At 48.6% G+C, this 19,599-nt stretch overlaps 2 protein-coding genes and 2 pseudogenes across 4 annotated transcripts; 2 read left to right on the plus strand and 2 right to left on the minus strand.

Annotated features, from left to right (window-relative positions):
• The first annotated feature begins 660 nt into the window (after window positions 1–660).
• On the plus strand, window positions 661–1,930 carry LOC123442319 (annotated as a pseudogene).
• Window positions 1,931–7,064: 5,134 nt separating this feature from the next.
• On the plus strand, window positions 7,065–8,518 carry LOC123445760 (annotated as a pseudogene).
• Window positions 8,519–12,145: 3,627 nt separating this feature from the next.
• Window positions 12,146–13,524, minus strand: LOC123445761 (GATA transcription factor 16-like). The gene is made up of 2 exons (XM_045122794.1): window positions 13,041–13,524; window positions 12,146–12,898 (listed from the first exon to the last, which is right to left on the minus strand). The coding sequence occupies exons 1-2, from the start codon at window positions 13,224–13,226 to the stop codon at window positions 12,539–12,541; spliced, it is 546 nt and encodes a 181-aa protein (XP_044978729.1). The 5' UTR covers window positions 13,227–13,524; the 3' UTR covers window positions 12,146–12,538.
• Window positions 13,525–13,648: 124 nt separating this feature from the next.
• On the minus strand, window positions 13,649–19,206 carry LOC123445758 (probable LRR receptor-like serine/threonine-protein kinase At1g67720). 3 transcript variants are annotated; one of them, XM_045122792.1, is made up of 14 exons: window positions 18,668–19,206; window positions 17,617–18,172; window positions 16,636–17,277; window positions 16,458–16,529; window positions 16,222–16,290; window positions 16,038–16,109; window positions 15,848–15,916; window positions 15,569–15,726; window positions 15,223–15,476; window positions 15,004–15,130; window positions 14,868–14,927; window positions 14,567–14,750; window positions 14,348–14,483; window positions 13,649–14,266 (listed from the first exon to the last, which is right to left on the minus strand). In XM_045122792.1, exons 1-14 carry the CDS (start codon window positions 18,828–18,830, stop codon window positions 13,910–13,912), a joined length of 2,919 nt encoding a protein of 972 aa, XP_044978727.1. In that variant the 5' UTR covers window positions 18,831–19,206; the 3' UTR covers window positions 13,649–13,909. The 3 variants fall into 3 exon arrangements, with proteins under 3 accessions (XP_044978727.1, XP_044978726.1, XP_044978728.1); XM_045122791.1 differs by having other exon boundaries at window positions 17,617–18,178; XM_045122793.1 differs by lacking the exon at window positions 16,458–16,529 and having other exon boundaries at window positions 17,617–18,178.
• Between the last annotated feature and the right edge of the window lie 393 nt (window positions 19,207–19,599).

Consider the following 19,599-nt stretch of genomic DNA (forward strand, 5'->3'; position numbering starts at 1 on the left):
TTCAGCCGATTTGAATGGCGCACTAATGATAGGATAGGTGTATATGCATCGTAGCCTGTTTTTGGTCTCATCGGATGGGGCATTTGTTTTTTTTCACGTACTACATTTGTTTTGTTCAGATTGTGAGCCCCTTGTGGTTCTAAGACTTTGTCTTTATGCAATTTTAATAATATGGTTGCATGCATCAATTGATGTAGAGACCGAGGGCTTCGATTTCTTTTTTTTTTTAAAGTGGGAACTGCCAGCCGAAGGCTTATGGAAATTAAATACTGCATGTATTAGATTTTTCTAGAAGACAAATAATTTGGGACAGAGCGACATGGGTGATGACGGGCTACAATTCCTCGGCCTCACCTCTGCTGCATGCCTTCTCGACATGGGTGATGTGCCTTGCCTCCTCCTTCCTTTGTCACGAAATCCACCACCCCAAATAAACCAAATTCACTCAATTTACATGTCATAAGTATTACTACTACATGGCGTCATGCATCCTCAGCCGTCTCGAAAACTAATCATGTCGTCACCCATGCATGCTTGCTTCGAAATGCCGACGACCGGCCTACGTCGTCTCTGTTCTACTATAATCGGCTGTCAGTCTCAGTCTCTCAGAGATGCAACCAATTTGCCACTGCCTTCAGAGTCAAGTAATAACCTCATTTCCTTGGACTGTTCCATCGACGCCCGCCGCTTCTTCTCGCCTCCTCACCTTCGATCTCCGACAAAGACGGCCACGAGGAGGTCACCGACGACTTCTCCGGCACCACCATCTGGTGGTATATATGCCTCCAAGCGGCAGTCCAAGGCCCAAGTCATCAGCTTCTACCCCGGCGAGGACGAGCGGCGCTTCTACAGTACAGGGTCGTCTTCCACAGGCGCCACCGCGCGCGACCTCGTCGTCGGCTCCTACCTGCCCTTCGTGCTCGGCGAGGGCCGCGCCGTCACCGTCAAGAACCGCCAGCGCCGTCTCTTCACCAACAACGCCAGCCGCACCTGGAACCCCTACCGCGGCAACAGCGTCTGGAGCCACGTCCCCTTCGAGCACCCCGCCACCTTCGACACGCTCGCCATGCACCCCGGCCGATGAGAAGGAGGCCGTCGTTGACGACCTCATGGCGTTCCAGGAGAGCAAGGAGTACTATGCCAAGGTCGGCAAGGCATGGAAACGCGGCTACCTCCTTTACGGACCACCCGGCACCGGCAAGTCCACCATGATCGCCGCCATGGCCAACTTCCTGGACTACGACGTTTACGATCTCGAGCTCACTGCCGTCAAGAATAATACCGAGCTACGGAAGCTCTTCATCGAGACCACGGGCAAGTCCATCATCGTTATAGAGGACATCGACTGCTCGGTCGACCTCACCGGAAAACGCCGCAAGGAATAAAAAGGCCTCTGGCGACAAGGACTCCGACGGGGATGACAAGCCCAAGCTACCTATGGACCCAGAGAAGGACGACGCCACCAAGGTGACACTCTCGGGCCTCCTCAACTTCATCGAGCACCACCAACCACAAGGAGAAGCTTGATCCGGCGAGGAAGGATGGACAAGCACATCGAGATGTCCTACGTACTGCCGCTTCGAGGGCTTCAATGTGCTGGCCAAGAACTACCTAGATGTCATCGAGCACAAGCTATTTGGAGAAATTCAGCGGCTGCTTGAGGAAACCGACATGTCGCCTGCTGACGTGGCAGATGCCGATGTCCAAGAAGAAAAAGAGGGACCCCAACTTGTGCTTTGTCAGGTCTCATCGAGGCGCTCAAGCAAGCTAAGAAAGATGCGGCAGCGGCCAAGGCCAAGAAGGAAGCGGAGGCTGCGGAGGCAAAGAAAGCCAAGGAGAAAGAGGAGGCGGAGGCAAAGAAAGCCAAGGAGGAAGACAAAGGGAAGGACAAAGCACCGCCAATGGAGACATCAAGAAATGTGACAAGTAAAGTGACATCAAGCCTAGAAGCCAAGGAAAAAAGACTGCATGAGCTTGTTCACTAGTGCCCCCTTATATAAAAAAAAACACATGTTTGTATAAAGAAAATATGTCATCTCTAAACTGAAACAATATTTGTTTCATCTCTCATTTGTAATATATGTGCCCCCTTACCTATATATAGATATTTGTTTCATCTCTCATTTGCAATATTTCCGGTAAAACGATACAAAATGCTACCAAGACACATTCACTTTACCCACACCAAAATGCTAACAAGTTTTTCTATAGGGAATTAAACCTAAACATTGCATAACAAGCTTCCCTACCATTTCACCAACACAATATCCTCACTACGCATGACACTGATAGAAAACGCAATTAGCGATCAAAACTTACCATGCTCCTTCAGTAACTAATTAATTATATGAAACCCAAACCCAAATCAGAATTTGCCCTTCCATCTACGTAGTAATTAATTGATTAAGGAACCAAGTTCTGCATATTTTCCATGCGTGCATGAATTTACCCAGCTTTGATAGCTCATCTTCACCTGCTCAGACGCCGACAACGACCACCAGTCGCGCTTATATAACTCAACTTAAGTAAATCACCACCCAGAACTCAAGAACTATATATAAACAGACACAAATCTCCTCATTTTTCTACAAAAGACAGAAAATTAAACGAGTCCGGTCTGATCGTGGTGGAGAGTACTTCTCAAACGAATTTGATTCATTTTATGCGGAACACAGCATTATTCATGAGATGACGCCTCCCTATTCACCCCAGTCAAACGGGGTTGCCGAGCGGAAAAACCGTACTCTAACTGATTTGGTTAACGCCATGTTAGATACATCGGGTTTATCCAAGGCATGGTGGGGGGAGGCTATATTGACCGCGTGTCATGTCCTGAATAAAGTTCCTACAAAAGATAATGAGGTCACTCCCTACGAGGAGTGGTTGAAGAGAAGGACGACACTCTCGTACTTACGTACTTGGGGCTGCTTGGCGAAAGTCAATATACCGATCCCCAAGAAGCGTAAGCTTGGACCAAAGACTGTGGATTGCGTTAATTTGGGATACGCTAAGAATAGCGTAGGCTATAGATTTCTGGTAGTGAAATCTGAGGTACCTGACGTGAAGGTCGGTACAATAATGGAGTCGAGGGATGCTACATTCTTTGAGGGTATATTTCCCATGAAAGATATGCAAAGCACTTCTAGACAGGAATCTGAGATAACTCCTGAGCCTGCCATTCCTATGGAATATTATGAACAAACACATGATGAAAATCCTGAGGAGGATGACGAGGAAGCCCGTGGTAGGGGCAAGAGACAAAGGACTGCAAAGACCTTTGGTGATGATTTCTTCGTATACCTCGTGGATGATAATCCCACTTCTATTTCAGAAGTGTATGCTTCTCCAGATGTTGATTATTGGAAAGCTGCGGTCCGTAGCGAGATGGATTCCATCATGGCTAACGGGACATGGGAAATCACTGATCGTCCCTATGGTTGCAAACCATTGGGATGCAAGTGGGTGTTTAAAAAGAAGCTTAGGCCCGATGGTACGATTGAAAAGTACAAGGCTAGGCTTGTGGCCAAGGGCTATGCCCAGAAAGAAGAGGAAGATTTCTTCGATACTTATTCACCTGTGGCTAGACTGACCACCATTAGAGTACTACTCTCATTGGCGGCCTCTCATGGTCTTCTCGTTCATCAAATGGACGTTAAGACGGCTTTCCTGAATGGAGAGCTAAATGAGGAAAGGAAATCTATATGCAACAGCCAGATGGCTTTGTGATAGAAGGTCAGGAAAGAAAGGTGTATAAGTTGCTGAAATCTTTATATGGTCTGAGACAAGCACCTAAGCAATGGCATGAGAAGTTTAATACAACTCTGACATATGTTGGCTTCGTTGTTAATGAAGCTGACAAATGTGTATAATATCGCCATGGTGGGGGCGAAGGAGTTATATTATGCTTGTATGTTGATGACATACTGATATTTGGAACCAACATCAAAGTAATTGAGGAGGTTAAGTCTTTTCTGTCTCAAAACTTTGAGATGAAGGACCTTGGGGTGGCTGATGTTATCTTGAACATCAAGCTGTTGAGAGATGATGAGGGTGGGATTACACTTCTGCAATCCCACTATGTTGAGAAGATTTTGTGTCGCTTTGGATATTCAGACTGCAAGATCTCTCAAACACCATATGATCCTAGTGTGCTTATTAGAAAGTTTAAGGGCACAGCTATAGATCAATTGAGATTCTCTCAAATTATCGGTTCACTTATGTACCTAGCTAGCGCAACGAGGCCTGACATCGCGTTTGCTGTGAGAAAACTTAGCCGGTTTGTTGCAAACCCGGGCGATGTTCATTGGCGTGCTGTTGAAAGAATTATGCGCTACTTGAAAGGTACTGTCAACCACGGGCTTCACTATACGGGATTCCCATCGGTACTTGAAGGGTATAGTGATGCGAATTGGATCTCTGATGCTGATGAGATGAAGGCCACTACTGGGTATATGTTTACTCTTGGGGGTGGTGCTGTTTCCTGGAAGTCTTGCAAGCAAACGATCTTAACAAGGTCGACAATGGAAGCAGAATTAACAGCATTAGACACATCTGCTGTCGAAGCAGAATTTCTTCGAGATCTTTTGATGGACTTACCTGTGGTTGAGAAGCCGGTTCCGGCTATCCTTATGAACTGCGGTAATCAAACGGTTATTGTTAAAATGAAGAGTTCAAAGGACAATATAAAGTCCAACAAACATATAAGAATGAGATTGAAGTCTGTCAGACGTTTGAGAAACTCCGGAGTGATAGCGTTGGATTATATCCAAATGGCTAAGAATCTGGCAGATCCCTTTACTAAAGGGCTATCACGTGTTGTGATAGACAGTGCATCGAGGGAGATGGGTATGAGACCCACATGAGTTGCCATGGCAGTAACCCAACCTATATGATCGGAGATCCCGTGAAGTAGGACCTAGGAAAACAAGCCAGTGGTGAACTGAGGAGAGTAACTTTACTAACCCACTCCGTTGGAGATGCAATACTCTCGGATACTGTATGGTAGGATGACTACTGTCTTAATGTGTTCTAAAGCTTATATGTAAGCAAGATGCTGTCCTACAGAGCGATCTTTGGAGGAACACACCTATATGAGCTTGACTGCTGGTCACAGTCTATGAGGTTTGGGTGATCTCTAGTAAACTCATGAATAGGCCAGGAGTGTGACTAATATGCTCCACCCGAGGGGTCACCTTCGGCAGTCTAGTACTAGTAAGACTTGTGGTGAAGCTCCTTTACGCCAAACTGACAATTCAAGGCATGGTCCATTGTTCAGTTGTAAAGGGGTGTAGCTACTTGTTCTAGGTGAAGCTCAACCTTAACAGGTCTTCACTGAAATGCTGGTATATTAAAACAGTGATTGGAACGAGGGAACACGATGTGCCCTTGAGATCTGGTGGGGGATTGTTGAAATTTGGAGGTGGGCTTTAGGCCCATTAGAGAATTTCAGAAAAATCTCCAAGGGCCCATGTAGGTGGTGGCATGACAAGGTGGTGGGAGTTTAGTCCCACCCCGCTAGTGGAGGAGAGTTTGGACCCCTTTATAAGGGTCTCTCTTCCACATGCTATTGGAGAGTGAGAAGAGAAGGTGCCCTCGCGCACTCCTCCTCCGCCGCCCGCCTCGCCACGCCTTCGTCACGACGCGGGTTGCGGGAACGAGCCGAGCTCATACCTACGCTCTTATTTTTGCCGGTCAGGAACGGAGAATACGTAACGGACAAGGCACGATCCGAGACGTCGGATCGTGGCTGTTACCGACTCGGACGTGGGCTTGGCCCACGTCACGTCTCTCCACCTAGCCGCCTTTATAAGCACGCGATCGCCTACCCTAGCCGTCACGAGAATCAGATCACATCTGCCTCACGCGTTCGTTCCTTGACTGCTGCTGCCGCCGGCGGCTCCGTCCCGTTTACCGCGTACACGGTCGACGGGAGAGCAGGCCTCCGAAACCTCGCCTCTCCGGTTCCTGTATGGGAGAGGGGCGATTCGGTTTTTGGGGAGCGATCACGCGACTGCTCGCCTCCGTCCGTCTGCTTCGTCTACGTCCGCGTCGCCCTCGTCATCGCCATGTCTTCACCAAGCGAAGCTGACCGTCTCCGCGAGGAAGCCGAGAAGAAGACGGCAGAGGATACTGCCGCCGCCGCCGCCGCTGCTACGGCCAACTGGCCGATTGGAGGGTATGACTCGTTTATCCTCATGTTCGTATTTATCCTAGCAGTACTACTTGTCTGCATTGATGTATCCACTATATGCGTAGTATGTGCTAGGTTAGTTCAAGATCAGTATATCATTAGTCTAGTCAATGCCATGCTAGTTATTGTCTCGTGGATTAATATACCACTATATGCGTAGTATGTGCTAGGTTAGTTCAAGATCAGTATATCATTAGTCTAGTCAATGTCATGCTAGTTATTGTCTCGTGGATTAATATACTCGAAAAATTGCCTATTTACTCAACACATTGTAATGTCACCATATAGAGATGATACTACAATACTAAAAACTAACATGATTTGTAAGAACAGAATGAAAACGGAGCTCCGTTTGCATATATATTTACATTTCCTCATTTCTCTACAAAAGACAGCAATCTGGCGTATATAACCCGCCTATAAAACTTGCTCGTTCCAACGAACAATATGAGCTAGCGGTATACATGCCATGATCATGAAGGAGAGTGCCAAGCCAAGGAAAAAGACAGCGGGACAAAACAAAATATGTATCTCTCAACAGGAATAATAATATTCCTTTGGCTAAACCCAACCTCTCACTCCCCTGTCTCAAACGTACTGGGGAAAGGGAATCCACAGGTTTTTTCCATGCGTGCATTCTCAGCTCCAGCAGCTCCGATGACGGCAAAGAAGAACACAAATATGTCCCGATGACGACAAAGACAAAGTCGAACATGCCCCGACGACGACGACAAAAACAAAGACTCAGACTCAGTAAATCACCACACCACTATCCAGCATTATATATGCAGGCGCTTCCAGTGCAGATCCAGCTATAGCATATATACCAACAAGAAAGCCTCAATACACAACATCAAGAGGTCCAGGTCCAGCCATGGCGGCGATGGTGGAGTGGTTGCCATGGTACGTTTGGATCGGCGGTAGCGAGCGCCATCTTCTTATGGTCCATGGTGCAGAAGCACGTGCCGGACACCCTCCGCCAAGATCACCGCCTACGTACATCAACCCTTAATTACCTTGAGATCACCATCTCTGAGAACCGCGCCGAGCGCTTCACTATTCATTGCTGTCGAGGCCTACCTGAGCGACGCATGTACCCGTGGCGCGCGCAGGCTCAAGGCCGAGCTAGGCAAGGATAGCAAGAACATCCAGGTCTCTGTCGACGACCACGAGGGGAGGGGGTCACCGATGACTTTTCCGGTGCCAAGCAGCAATCCAAGGCCAATGTCATCAGTATCTACCCCGGCGAGGAGGAGAGGCGCTTCTACCGCGTCGTCTTTCATAAGCGACACCACGACCTTGTCATCCATTCTTATTCTTACCTGCCTTTCATCCTTGGTGAGGGCCGCAACGTTACCGTTAAGAACCGCCAGCTAGCACTGCCTCTTCACCAACAACAGCTGGAGCCCTTACCGGGCCAAAAAGAGCGTCTGGAGGCCATCATCGATGACCTCATGGCGTTCCAAAAGAGCAAGGAGTACTATGCTAAGGTCGGCAAGGCGTGGAAGCGCGGGTACCTCCTTTATGGTCCGCCCCGCACTGGCAAGTCCACCATGATAGCCGCCATGGCCAACTTCCTCGACTACGACGTTTACGACCTTGAGCTCACGGCCATCAAGAACAACACCGAGCTGCGGAAGCTCTTCATCGAGACAACGGGCAAGTCCATCATCGTCATAGAAGACATTGACTGCTCCCTTGACCTCACCTGAAAACGCCGCAAGGAGAAGAAGGCCGCAGGCGACAAAGACTCAGATGACAACGACAAAGCCAAGCTACCAATGGAGCCAGAGAAGGACGATGAAACCAAGGTAAAGGTAACGCTCTCGGGCCTTCTTAACTTCATCGACGGGCTGTGGTCTGCGTGCGGAGGTGAGAGGATTATCATCTTCACGACCAACCACAAGGAGAAGCTGGACCCGGCGTTGATCCGGCGAGGTAGGATGGACAAGCACATCGAGATGTCCTACTGCCGCTTTGAGAGCTTCAAGGTGCTCGCCAAGAACCATCTGGATATTGTGGGGCATGGGCTCTTCAGCGAGATCCAGAAACTTCTTGAAGAGACCGACTGCTGATGTGGCAGAGAACCTGATGCCCATGTCCAAGAAGAAGAAGAGGGATCCCGACGTGTGCTTGGCAGGCCTCATCGAGGTGCTCAAGCAGGCCAAGGAAGACGCGGCAGCGGCAAAGGAGAAGGAGGAAGAGGAGGCCAAAGAGGCTGAAGCGAAGAATGCCAAGGATAAAAAGGAGGGAGAGGCAAAGAAAGACCAAGGGAAGGACAAAACAATGGAGGAAGCTAATGGAGACCTCTAGCAAGGTGACAAGTGAAGTTGCAAGAGTCGAGTGCTCCCTTACAAACACAGACGGATGCAGTGTTTGCTCAAATAAATTATATATCACTCAACTGAAATAAAATAAAATAAATAGCATTGCTTTCTTTTGAGGAAATGTCCATTATAATGTTGCTACATATTATGCTACAATACCAAATGATAACATGGTATTGATGTAAAGTATGTATCACTCGACCCAAATAAAATAATATTGGTCTCTTTTCTCATTTGCTTATTCACACAGGAAGTGACCATTGTATTGTTTACTGTATAAAGAGAATGCTACAGTACCAATTGCTAGGAAAATGAAATAGAAGGAGTTAATCTTCAAGCTTCAAAACCTTCAGAGCATTTTCTTCGGGATACACAAATTCCTTATTTTCAAAGTCTTCATGAGGAATAGCAATTTCTTCGCTATCAAAGTCTTCATGGAATGACCAAAGTCTTCACCCGAAGACATAAATTTTTTAGGGGTCGATATTCATCGAATAACTCACACTCCTCAGCGACTTATAGAGCCTGTGTACACTCACAAACATATTAGTCCACCAAAACCACTAAGGGGCACTAGATGCACTTACATAGGCTAGTCTTGTATGGACGGAAGCCGTGGTGGAATAGACAAGGCCGCTTCTTCGTGGACCCCTTGTGGATGGAGCCCTCCATGGACTCTCGCAGTCGTTACCCTCCATGGGTTGAAATCTCCACTGACATGGACGTACGATAACGCCACCTATCGGAACCATGTCAAAAATTGTCGCGTCAACCTTTGTGTTTGATCTCCCTACCTTACCCTCTACTTTACATTTGCATATCGTTACTTTCCACTGCTATACTCTTAGATGTGCATGTGTAGGGTGAACTTTACCAGTCATAATTGCTAAAACTCGCCCATAACTAAAATTGGGAAAATGCTAAGTTTGTATCTTGTCAAGTAGTCTAATCACCCCCCCCCCCTCTAGATATACTTTCGATCCTACAATTGCTGCTACAACATGATGTGCATTAGGGACGTAGTCCCTGACGTAGTGATGCCAACAATCTAGAACCTCGTGGCCAGATTTCTTGCAAAGCTGGCATCGAACCCAGTTGGAGGAGGAAGGTCCAGGGGCGGCGTTGTGGTTGTTGGGGAGGCCGCCACCACCAGATCGCGCAGCTTGTGTGTTGTTGCGTCCACGCCCGTTGCCACCACTGCTGTTGCGGTTCCTTCCTTGGTGACCGTGCCCACGACCTGCACCGCGACCCCGAGACACGGCGTTGACGGAGGACTGGCGGACGTTCATACCATGGAGGAGGTTGAGGCGAGCGTCAAAGCTGAGGAGCTGGTTGAAGAGCTCCTAGGCAGTCACGGGTGAGGGAGTCCGGAATTCTGGGGTCCTCGGGTGGTCGGTTAGTCAATATTGGATGAGCCCATTGGGCCGCACTGGAGAAGACCGGACCGGACTTGATGACGACCTCTGCTCTGAAAGGAATATCCCGAAAATTGGCGTGTACTCCAAGCTTAGAAGGACTAGGTCGGCTCATGTACTCCCGATTGTAGTCGGTAACTTGTAAACCCTAGGGACCCTAGTGTCTATATAAACCAGGGTCCCCTATCCGCATAGAGGAGGTTGAATCATCTAAGGTTTAGCATATACGATCTCGAGGTAGATCAACTTTGTAACCATCTCCATCAATACAATCAAGCAGGACGTAGGGTCTTACCTCCATAGGAGAGCCCAAACCTGGGTAAACAACTGTCTCCCCCCTCTTCCTGCAACCCATCGATCCAAGGTCCACAGTTCGGGACCCCCTACCCGAGATCTGTCGGTTTTGGCACCGGTAGTGGGTTCTACCCGTGCTTCAAGAGCCGACACGACCGGGTTGTAGTTGAGGTCAAGGTCGGCAAGAACGTGGGAGACGATCTGGACGCTACTTAGCGTTGCTCATGTGCAAGCAATTTCATGCGAAAGTAACTTGATCTTTGCAAGATACTCGGTCATGCTTAGGTTGCCTTTCTTGAGATTTGTCAGCTCAATTCTCGTGTTGATGGCTTGGGCCTGGGTTTGGGCAGCAAACGAGGCATGGACCGCTGCCCATACCTTCGCCGGCGTCTGGAGGGTGACCACCTGTGCAAGGATCTCGCGAGATAAAGAGCCCATAAAAAAACCTTGAACTTGTTGTTGTTGTGCGTACCAGAGAACACGTGAGAAATTGGCGATTTGTTCTTCCTACCCATCCTTAGTGATGGTGAGGGTCTCTGGCGATGTTGGACTCGCCAAATCGAGGTGGTGAGCCATCTGTGTGCCACTGATTTGCGGCAACACGATAGCTTTTTCACATGAGGAAGTTATTCCTCATGAGCTTCTCCTGGGTAGGTGGTCCGGGCGACATGGATGGGGAAGCGTTGGACGATGACGGGGCAAAGTTGGATGACGAGACTAGGGAGGTGGCGAGTGCGCTCATGGCGCTTTCGTGAGTGGAGGAAGTGGTCATGACGAGGGTTGGAGGTAGATACATGCGATATCTTTCATGTCTTTCGATCTAGGAAAAAGTTACTCTAATTACCATATCGAATTCATGCTCCAACCAACTCATCCGAAAGTCCGAACTGATGAAGGAAGGCAAGCAATATATTTCAACAACCCTACTGCCATTGACTCTGGCGGTAGGAAAAAGGGTTAAATTCCAAAAAAAAAAAATCAAACCGGGGTCAAATCTCGAAAAACTTTATCGAAAAGATCAAAACACGAAATTTGACCACCAGAGGTGAGTAGCAATGTATGGACTAGTGGTAGTAATGCAGCAGTAGCAAGATGACTGACTGCATCTGCATGGCATGGATAACAAGATGATGATGATTGAACACCTCACCTCTCTGTCTTAAATAAAGAGATATATATGTAAAAAAAAAAAAGATGATGGAACATTGCAGAAAGAGTGTTGGTACTGTTGCGACAAAAGCCTTGATGTATGGTATGGTATGGTATGGTATGCACACAATCAATCCATCTAGAAGAAGGATTGAAGGAACATTCTTTCTTGTCGACTTTTGCTGCCTGCAGGCTGCATCTGTCTGCCTGTCTTTCTGTCTGTCGAGCGATGCATACCAGGAATCCATTTCTATTTCTAGGGAGGAAACGCTGCCACCGTATGCTCAAATAGATTAGATTCATCGTTGCTGCTGGTCCTGCTCCTGCTCCGTCCTTGTTTTGGATGACTGAATGACTTTACTGCTCTGCTTCTTTCCCTTTCCAGCTTGGGAAACAACCTACTTTGTGCTGTGCTCTGCTCTGCTGACCCATCATTCATTCATTCAATTTCAAAGTTTACCTGAAGCGACCAAGCAAGCTCATTGCTACCTGAAGGACTTGGACTTGTACTTGTACTTGTACTGTACAAGAGAGAATCATCAAACATTCATACTACACTCTACTGCCTCGAGTGCCCAATCACCACCTCTTGATCAATCACAATCACAGGAATGGAATATGAAGAAGATGATCATCACCTCATCATCCTGGAGTGCCCCACTCTCTGCTTGCTTGCTTCATCAGGAAAGTACAAAAAAAAAAAACAACAGAAGATTAAGTAAGATGACAGCAACACAAGATTGACTTGACTTGACTTGACTTGAGAGCTCTTTGTTCTTGTCACACTGCATTGCATTGCGAATTAAGAAAGTCAGACGGTACATACTTAGGACAAACATTAACAGTAACATGACTGAGGACGACCATCACTACCACAGCTAGCTACTAGAGTACTTACTTACTTATATAGGAGGAACGAAAGAACGGTAAGCAGCAACCAACACAGCTACAGCTACAGCTAGGCAGGCAGGGTGCTGCTAATCATCTAGGGACTACATCATCATCAGCTTCACCATATAGCATGGCATAGATGATTATTGATTTGATGATGCCAACAACAACCTCTTCATCATATTCATCCTGGATGGAATGGATCGATCCAAACTGACTGACACGATCGATCGATCAGAATCCATCCATCCATCCAAGTAATCAAGGATGGATCAGGCGTATATTACGCCCGAGGAGAGCGCCATGAGGAGCATGGCGGCGCGCTCCTCCTCTCCCAGGCACGACGGCTTCCTCCGGCGCATCCGGCGCCGCTGCTTGAGCACGGCGTCCTTGCCGAACCCCACCATGTGGAGCTCAACGGTGTGCGTCTTTGTAGTCTTGTTGGTGCTGACCGCCTTGTCGTCGTCGGTGGGCTTGGTGACCTCCTCCTGCTGCTGGGTAGAGGCCTCGGCTGCGGCTGCGGCTGAATTGATGGCGTCGTCCCTCTTGGGCTTCCTCTTGGCCTCCGGGTCGAGCCCCATGGCCACCCGCCGCCTCTTCCGGTAGCGGATCCCGCACGCGTTGCACAGCGACTGCAATGAAATCAAATTCAATCAATCGATCGGGATCGGATCGGATCAACAATCGAGCATTGATCGGAGCAAGGATCAAGATGAAGAGAGCAGATCGGAGGAAGGGGGAAAGAAGAAGGAGGTAAATCATCAAAGATTGTACCTTTGGTCCGTTGGGTCCTCCGCGCCAGAGCGGCGTCTTGGTGGTGTTGCAGTCGGCGCAGGACTTGGGGTCGCCGGCGCCGGAAGCCGTGCAGTCATCAGGATCCGCCGCCGCCGCCTGGACCTCCACCTCAATCATCTTCATCTTCATCTTCATCTTGTCGGACCCCATCTCCGCCGGCGACATCTTGTATCGCTCCCCGATCGGCTACTTGTGCTCCGATCGCCTACTCGATCAAGCGATTGATCGATCGACCGATCGCGCGGGGAAGGAAGGAAGCGAAGGGAAGAAGAAGAAGAAGAAGAAGAAGAAGGCGGGATGGAGGGAAAGAAGGTGGAAAAAGATTCGATTCCGCGGGCGGCGGCTCGGGTTTGGGTTCGAATGTGGAGAGAGGCTCTGGGTTTATCCTCTGCTAAGAAAGAAAGGTGTGGTGTGAGCGAGTGAGGGTTTGTTTGGGTTTAGCGGCGGCGGCGGCGGCGGCGGTCCGTGGAAACCCTAATCACGACCCCCTACTGCCCTCGCTGTGAATTGACAACGCTGCCCTCGCTCGGCCCACCCCGAAGCCCAGTGATACGATTCAGCCCACCAGAAAAAACAAAAACAGTTTCTTTTTAGGACCAGGACCAGAAAAAACCAATCTTTTTGTATACTGCCTACTACCTCACTCCCCGTGCCGTGCCGTGCCAATACAAATTCAACACCTTTTTCTTTCCTTCTAGTCTAGTACAGTAAAAAAAAGACGTAATCAAGTGCTACTCCTACATCACTTACTACCTCGTACTTTACAATTCCAAAAATGGGAACCCACATGAACAAAACTAGATAATTTTTTTTCTGAAACGAAACGAAACGAGTCCACCATGGAATGATCACCGCAGCTCGGGGTGTCGGAGGGTGTTGGGGAAGGAGCTCGACTCCTCCTCCTCCCGCATCAGGTTGTCCATTATCATGTCGTGGGACCGCACCGTCCCCGACCGCGCCCCCGCCGGCGAGAACGGGAACGACGCCCGCCGCTCCGACGCCTCGCTTGGGGGACGCTCCAGCGCGATGGCCTCCTGCACCTCTTTCACCACCTCCGCCATGCAGGGCCGCCGCCTGGCGTCCGCGTCGATGCAACGCACCGCCGTCTCCGCCACCTTCCACACCGAGTGCACGTCCCGGTACTCGCCGGAGATGGCAGGGTCCACCACCGCCTCGATGTCACCGCTCTCGTAGTAGAACTTGGCCTGCAGCGTTTTTATTTCCTTGTTTTCAGGTGTACTGTATATGCATTCATGAATGCATAGATTACAAGGATGATGACTGACCCATGGGCCGATGTTGCGGAAGTGGTCGCCGAAGGTCATGGCGGAGATGGGCGGCCGCCCCGAGATGAGCTCCAGCAGGATGATCCCGAAGCTGTAAACGTCGCTCTTCTCCGTCAGCTGCTGAGAGATGTAGTACCTGCATTTTTGCACAAATGCATGTGTTCATTACTCTCTCAAAACTGAAGCTGCGGTTTCATAATTTTGGGTTCGAATGCTGACTGTGGATCCAGGTAGCCCAGCGTGCCGCGGACGTTGGTGGACGCGTGGGACTCCTCCGCGACCAGCTTCGACAGACCAAAGTCCGACACCTTGGCACGCATCTGCTTGTCCAGCAGGATGTTGCTCGTCTTGATGTCCCGGTGGATGATGGACGGCGTGCATCCGCTGTGCAGGTACTCGATCCCTGCATCCAAATTCACCAATGTTTCCACAGGTTCACAAAACTTACTAGTGCCTGAATATATATATATATATATGCTTATTATACTCTTTGATTTGAATTTACTCAACAGTTACATACCCTTTGCTGAGTCCTCTGCAATCTCAAGACGCTGGATCCAGCTTATGTGCTTGTCACGCCCTGCAAACAAACATATGCTTTGGTCATATATATATTCTGGCTTCTTTTTTACATGCGATCCACCAGATAAAATTACCATGAAGGTGCTCTTTCAGAGTCCCGTTCATCATGAACTCATACACCAGGATGTTCCTCCCATCTTCATGGCAGTATCCTAGGAATGCCACCAGGTTCCTGTGGTGTATCCTTGACAGCAAGGACACCTGAACAAACAAATAGCATCAGTTGGTGTAGAGAATGACTACAAGTTAACACGTGTGCCATTTCCATTATGTTGGCAACTGAACCAGCCTACCTCGTTTGTGAACTGCTTCTTCCCCTGGTACGAGTCGTTCGTCGGCACCTTCACCGCAATCTCCCTTCCATCCGGCAGCTTCCCGTAGTACACTATCCCGAAACCTCCCGAACCGATCCTGTTCTCAAAGTTCTTGGTCGCTTCTTCGAGGTCGCATAGTCTGAAGGGATGGCAAGTCTCGGTGGCGATTTCGCACGACGGCGCGTTTGACTTCTGCAGTTTGTGCGCGGGCGGGGCCGCCTTTGTAAGGTCATCTGAACAATAATGATTCAAGGTTATAGAAGAGTTGACAACAGACACAAGGGAACGCTACAAGAAAAATATAACGAAGGTGTGAGGAGGCGACCTTCTGGTGGTTGGTTCTTCTTGTTGGTTTTGCGCGTCAGCACGTAGCAACAGAGGGAAACTGCAAGCAACAAGGATACTCCAAGCAGCGCAGATATGATGATTATTATGTGGTGCTTCTCTTGGCTCCCTGCCTTCAGGTCCATATTTCCAGCATAGCTGGAAAAAAATTAAAGTGAGGAAAGCTTAAATATTAGTAGCTGATAGCAAGCTATTTGAATAACTGTTGCTGGAATAATATATGCTAACTAATGTAGTGTATGAAGGAAAGAATACCAACTTGAAAATAATGCCTCTGCTTTTCAGAGCCTTGGGGATATATCCAGACAGCTTGTTATTCTGAACATAGCTGCATTATATGTAGGGTAATATCGGACAGTCAGTTCACAAGGGCCTGTTATGACCAAGAAATTTGCACCACAACTGCAATTAATTTGACACAGTAAGCATGGGTTTGATGAAAGACTCACAGCTCGGTGAGCTTGGGCAAGCTGCTCAAATATGAAGGCACACTGCCAGTAAGCTGGTTGTTCTCAAAGTGACTGCATTCTTATTCAGTCAGAGAATTAATCAAGCATCCATTCATGAGAAAGACGACGCAATCAACGGTAACGGGAGGTGAAAAAAAAATCTGAAATCAGGCAGGTCACTCACATGATTGAGAGGTTCGAAGAGGCGGCAAGGTCTGGAATCGGACCCGTCAGCATGTTATCATCAAGTCGGCTGGAGAGAAATTCATGATCAATCAGGACATGTGTAGAAGGAATAGAGGTATTAATTCATGGTTTAATCAGAAGAACATTCTGTGATAAATAAGGCAGTGGTGGCTGTATGCATCCCTCGATGCAGAGGCCTCCTTTTCTAAATAAGGCAGTGGTGAAAGCTGTTACATTTCTGCTAAGAATGTCAAAGCCACTAGTTCCGGCGGTACGTTCCCTGTCAAGTTCTTCCCTGAAAGATTTCTGTTTCACAACTAAAGGTTGTTAAAGCGCATGCAGATATACACTAAACATTCAGCACAAGATGAGGGAACAATAGAATGGAGAGTTAAGTGAAAAGATTACATACATTGAAACCACTCTTAGTTGTGGTTGTGAGGAGCATCTGACCCAGGACCATGGCGAGGGCCAGCAGGGATCACCGCCTTCGTTGGCCCAGTCACCAAAGGACGTGTACCGCGACGCGAGGCTCGCCATCGCCAGCTCGTCCGGGGACCCGGGCTCAATCTCCACATACTTGTAGATCTCGAAAGCGTTGAGAATCGGTCCCCTGGAGGAGTCGTTGGTCTTTTTGAACGCGAACGACAACACAAAGGGCAGTGACACGTTATAGTAGCCTGGCTGGTATAGCCGTAACTTCCCAGGAGCATTCTCACCGACGTCGACGGTGGCCTTGCTAACGTCAGGTAGGCCTGGGATGAATAGCTTGAACTTGCGCGTCTCGGGGACGATGGACTCCTCGATCTCAGCGAAATAGGAGAAAGCCCAGCCATCACCCGGGAAGCCGTTGAGGTTGAGCCGGTAGGTGAGCTCGCCGAGGGTGCCTACGACAGCGGTCTGCATCACCTTCTCCGGCGGCCTCTCACTCGTGGCGACGAACACTGGCTTGTCGGTGGACACGTTGACCGTGCCGGGCGCCGCGTCGACCAGGTAGTTGGCCCGCCGGACCATGTCCGACTCCCATATCCGGTCGTATGGATCATCAGGATACCTGCATTCATTGTGTTCATCAACTCAGTAATTTTTAACAAGTGTAATTCATTATGATCAAAGCAACAGAAGAAAAAGAAATCGTATTTTTGTAGCATAAAAGAAGAAGAAGAAGAAGAAGAAGAAGAAAGAGATTTTGTTGCACAAGATTTAGCTTAGGGAATTGGTTGTTTCGCTAATGAAATCCTCCATGAAAAACTGGATAAACATATATAATGACGAACAGAAAATCTTGTGGCTTTTTACATGGAAAACAAATTCCTCCATGAAAGGTCTTTTTTTGCTGTCTGTAATGAATGAAATTGCCAGAAAAAAGGGGAAAAGAAAAGAAAAAGAAGACCTGAGGGGATCTGGCGAGGGGGCGCCGAAGTTGATGCGGGCGGCGAGGGCGAGGAATGCGCTGGCCTCGCCGTCGGTGCGGTAGAGCGAGCCGTTGAGCGGCCTGAGCTCGAGCGTGGATATGAATGGCCTGCCGGTGGTGGCGTTGGAGAGGCAGACGGAGACGGTGGAGGACTGGGCCAGGACGACGGCCTCCCTGGTGACGAGCCTTGCGCCGTCGTAGACGACGATGGGGGACCATCGGGTGGCGCCGAGGTAGAGGTCGAACTCCGGGAAGGCGTCGTCGCCGTCGAATCCGGCGTAGAGGAATGTGGCACGCACGAGGTAGCGCGCGCGGGTGGCGACGGGGAGCGCGTAGCAGTGCTTGGCGCCGTCCGCCGGGAAGGCGCGCAGGGTGGTGTACTGCGTGTCTTCCTTTTGTATAGGAGAAGAGGAAGAGGAAGGGGTTGAGACTGGTGTGCCGGTGGCGATGATGCCGGCGTCGGAGGTCCAGCGCAGGCCCCGTGCGTCCGTGTAGTTGCCGCTTCCGCCGCAGTCGATGCTCAGGAAACCTGCAGCTGCAGCTAGTGGAGGATAAATAAATAAATTAAAACCAGTGAATGCTGGTTAGTGATGGATCTAGACTAGAACTACACTAGTGCACACGTAATAAGATGATGATAAATAAACTACTCCAATTAATTAGCGATTAGTCCTTGAAGAATGAATTTGGTTAGAGGCAAATTAAATCAGCTGTGATGTGATGTGATGTGAGTAGGACTACTTGGTGTAGTAGATAGTAGCTTAGCTGCAGAATTGAAGGAGGAGCAGCACTACCACTACCACTACCACTAGACAGACAGACAGTCCTGCTGAAATGTATGTACCCCTAGACAACCACTAATGAAATGTTTGGTTGAGCTTATAGCTTATACTAGATGCTTGCTTATTAATGAGGGGGAATGAACAAGAACATGCACACATACACACACACAGAGAGAGAGAGAGAGAGAGAGAGAGACATGAACAAGAACAAGGTGAAAAATAAGAAAGAAATGAAGGAGGTGACATACCAGTAGCAGTAGCAGTAGGCATCTGAGCTCGGGAGACGGCGTTCAAGGAGGAGCACAAGAAGAAGAAGGCGTAAAGCACAGCAAGACGTAAATAAGCAGAGCAAGAGGATCGGTGTTGCGTTGGGGGAGTGGAAGCCGGCCGGCTGCTCTGCTCCATCTCCATGGAATGCCGGAGCAGTCCAGTAGTCGCCCTGTCTGAATGGTTACTTGGTTGCTAAGCAAGCAAGCAAGCAAGCAAGCATATATCTATATCTATATACGGTGGATCCTCGATGGAGATGATGGCCTCCTATATCATCTCATCTCATCTATCTGGGCGATTGATTGATTGATTGATTATGCCCTGGCCACTAGACTCGAGTAGTAAAACAGAGCAAAGAAGATGGGGAAAGTGAAGCAAATCAGTGTGAAGAGGAGGGAGGGAAGAAAGCTGAAAGCTGAAAGCAGAGAGAGCAGTGTGAAGAGGAGCAGCACCACTCCACTCCACTGTTAAGTAAAGCAAAGCAAAGCAAAGTAGCAAAGCGCACTCACTCACTCAGTGAAGCTAATAAGCTAAGCTAGATGATAGGAGAGGAGAGGAGGTCTGTAAAGTTGTAGGTCATGTAATCGTCGCTTGCTGCCTTTTTCCTCTGAGATGCTGAATCCCTCTGTCCTTTTGTTTTCTTGGAGGGAGCCCACTCTCACCTTCCTTTTTCTTTTTACACTACCACCATGGTCTGCACCAAATAGCACCCAAAATATATGGTAAGCCCAATTCCAACGCTATGCATAAATGCATGGTCGATTGATTGATGAAATAATAATAATAATAGATACACTCAACAGTCGGTCTATTTGTTACGGACGTAATGGTTATATATTTGATCATGCTATGAATAACATTATAGCTATGTGTTTTCTATCGATTGTCGAGTAATAACAGCAACTACAAC

The sequence above is a fragment of the Hordeum vulgare genome, chromosome 3H (genome assembly GCF_904849725.1).
Source record: "Hordeum vulgare subsp. vulgare chromosome 3H, MorexV3_pseudomolecules_assembly, whole genome shotgun sequence".
Taxonomy (NCBI): Eukaryota; Viridiplantae; Streptophyta; class Magnoliopsida; order Poales; family Poaceae; genus Hordeum; species Hordeum vulgare.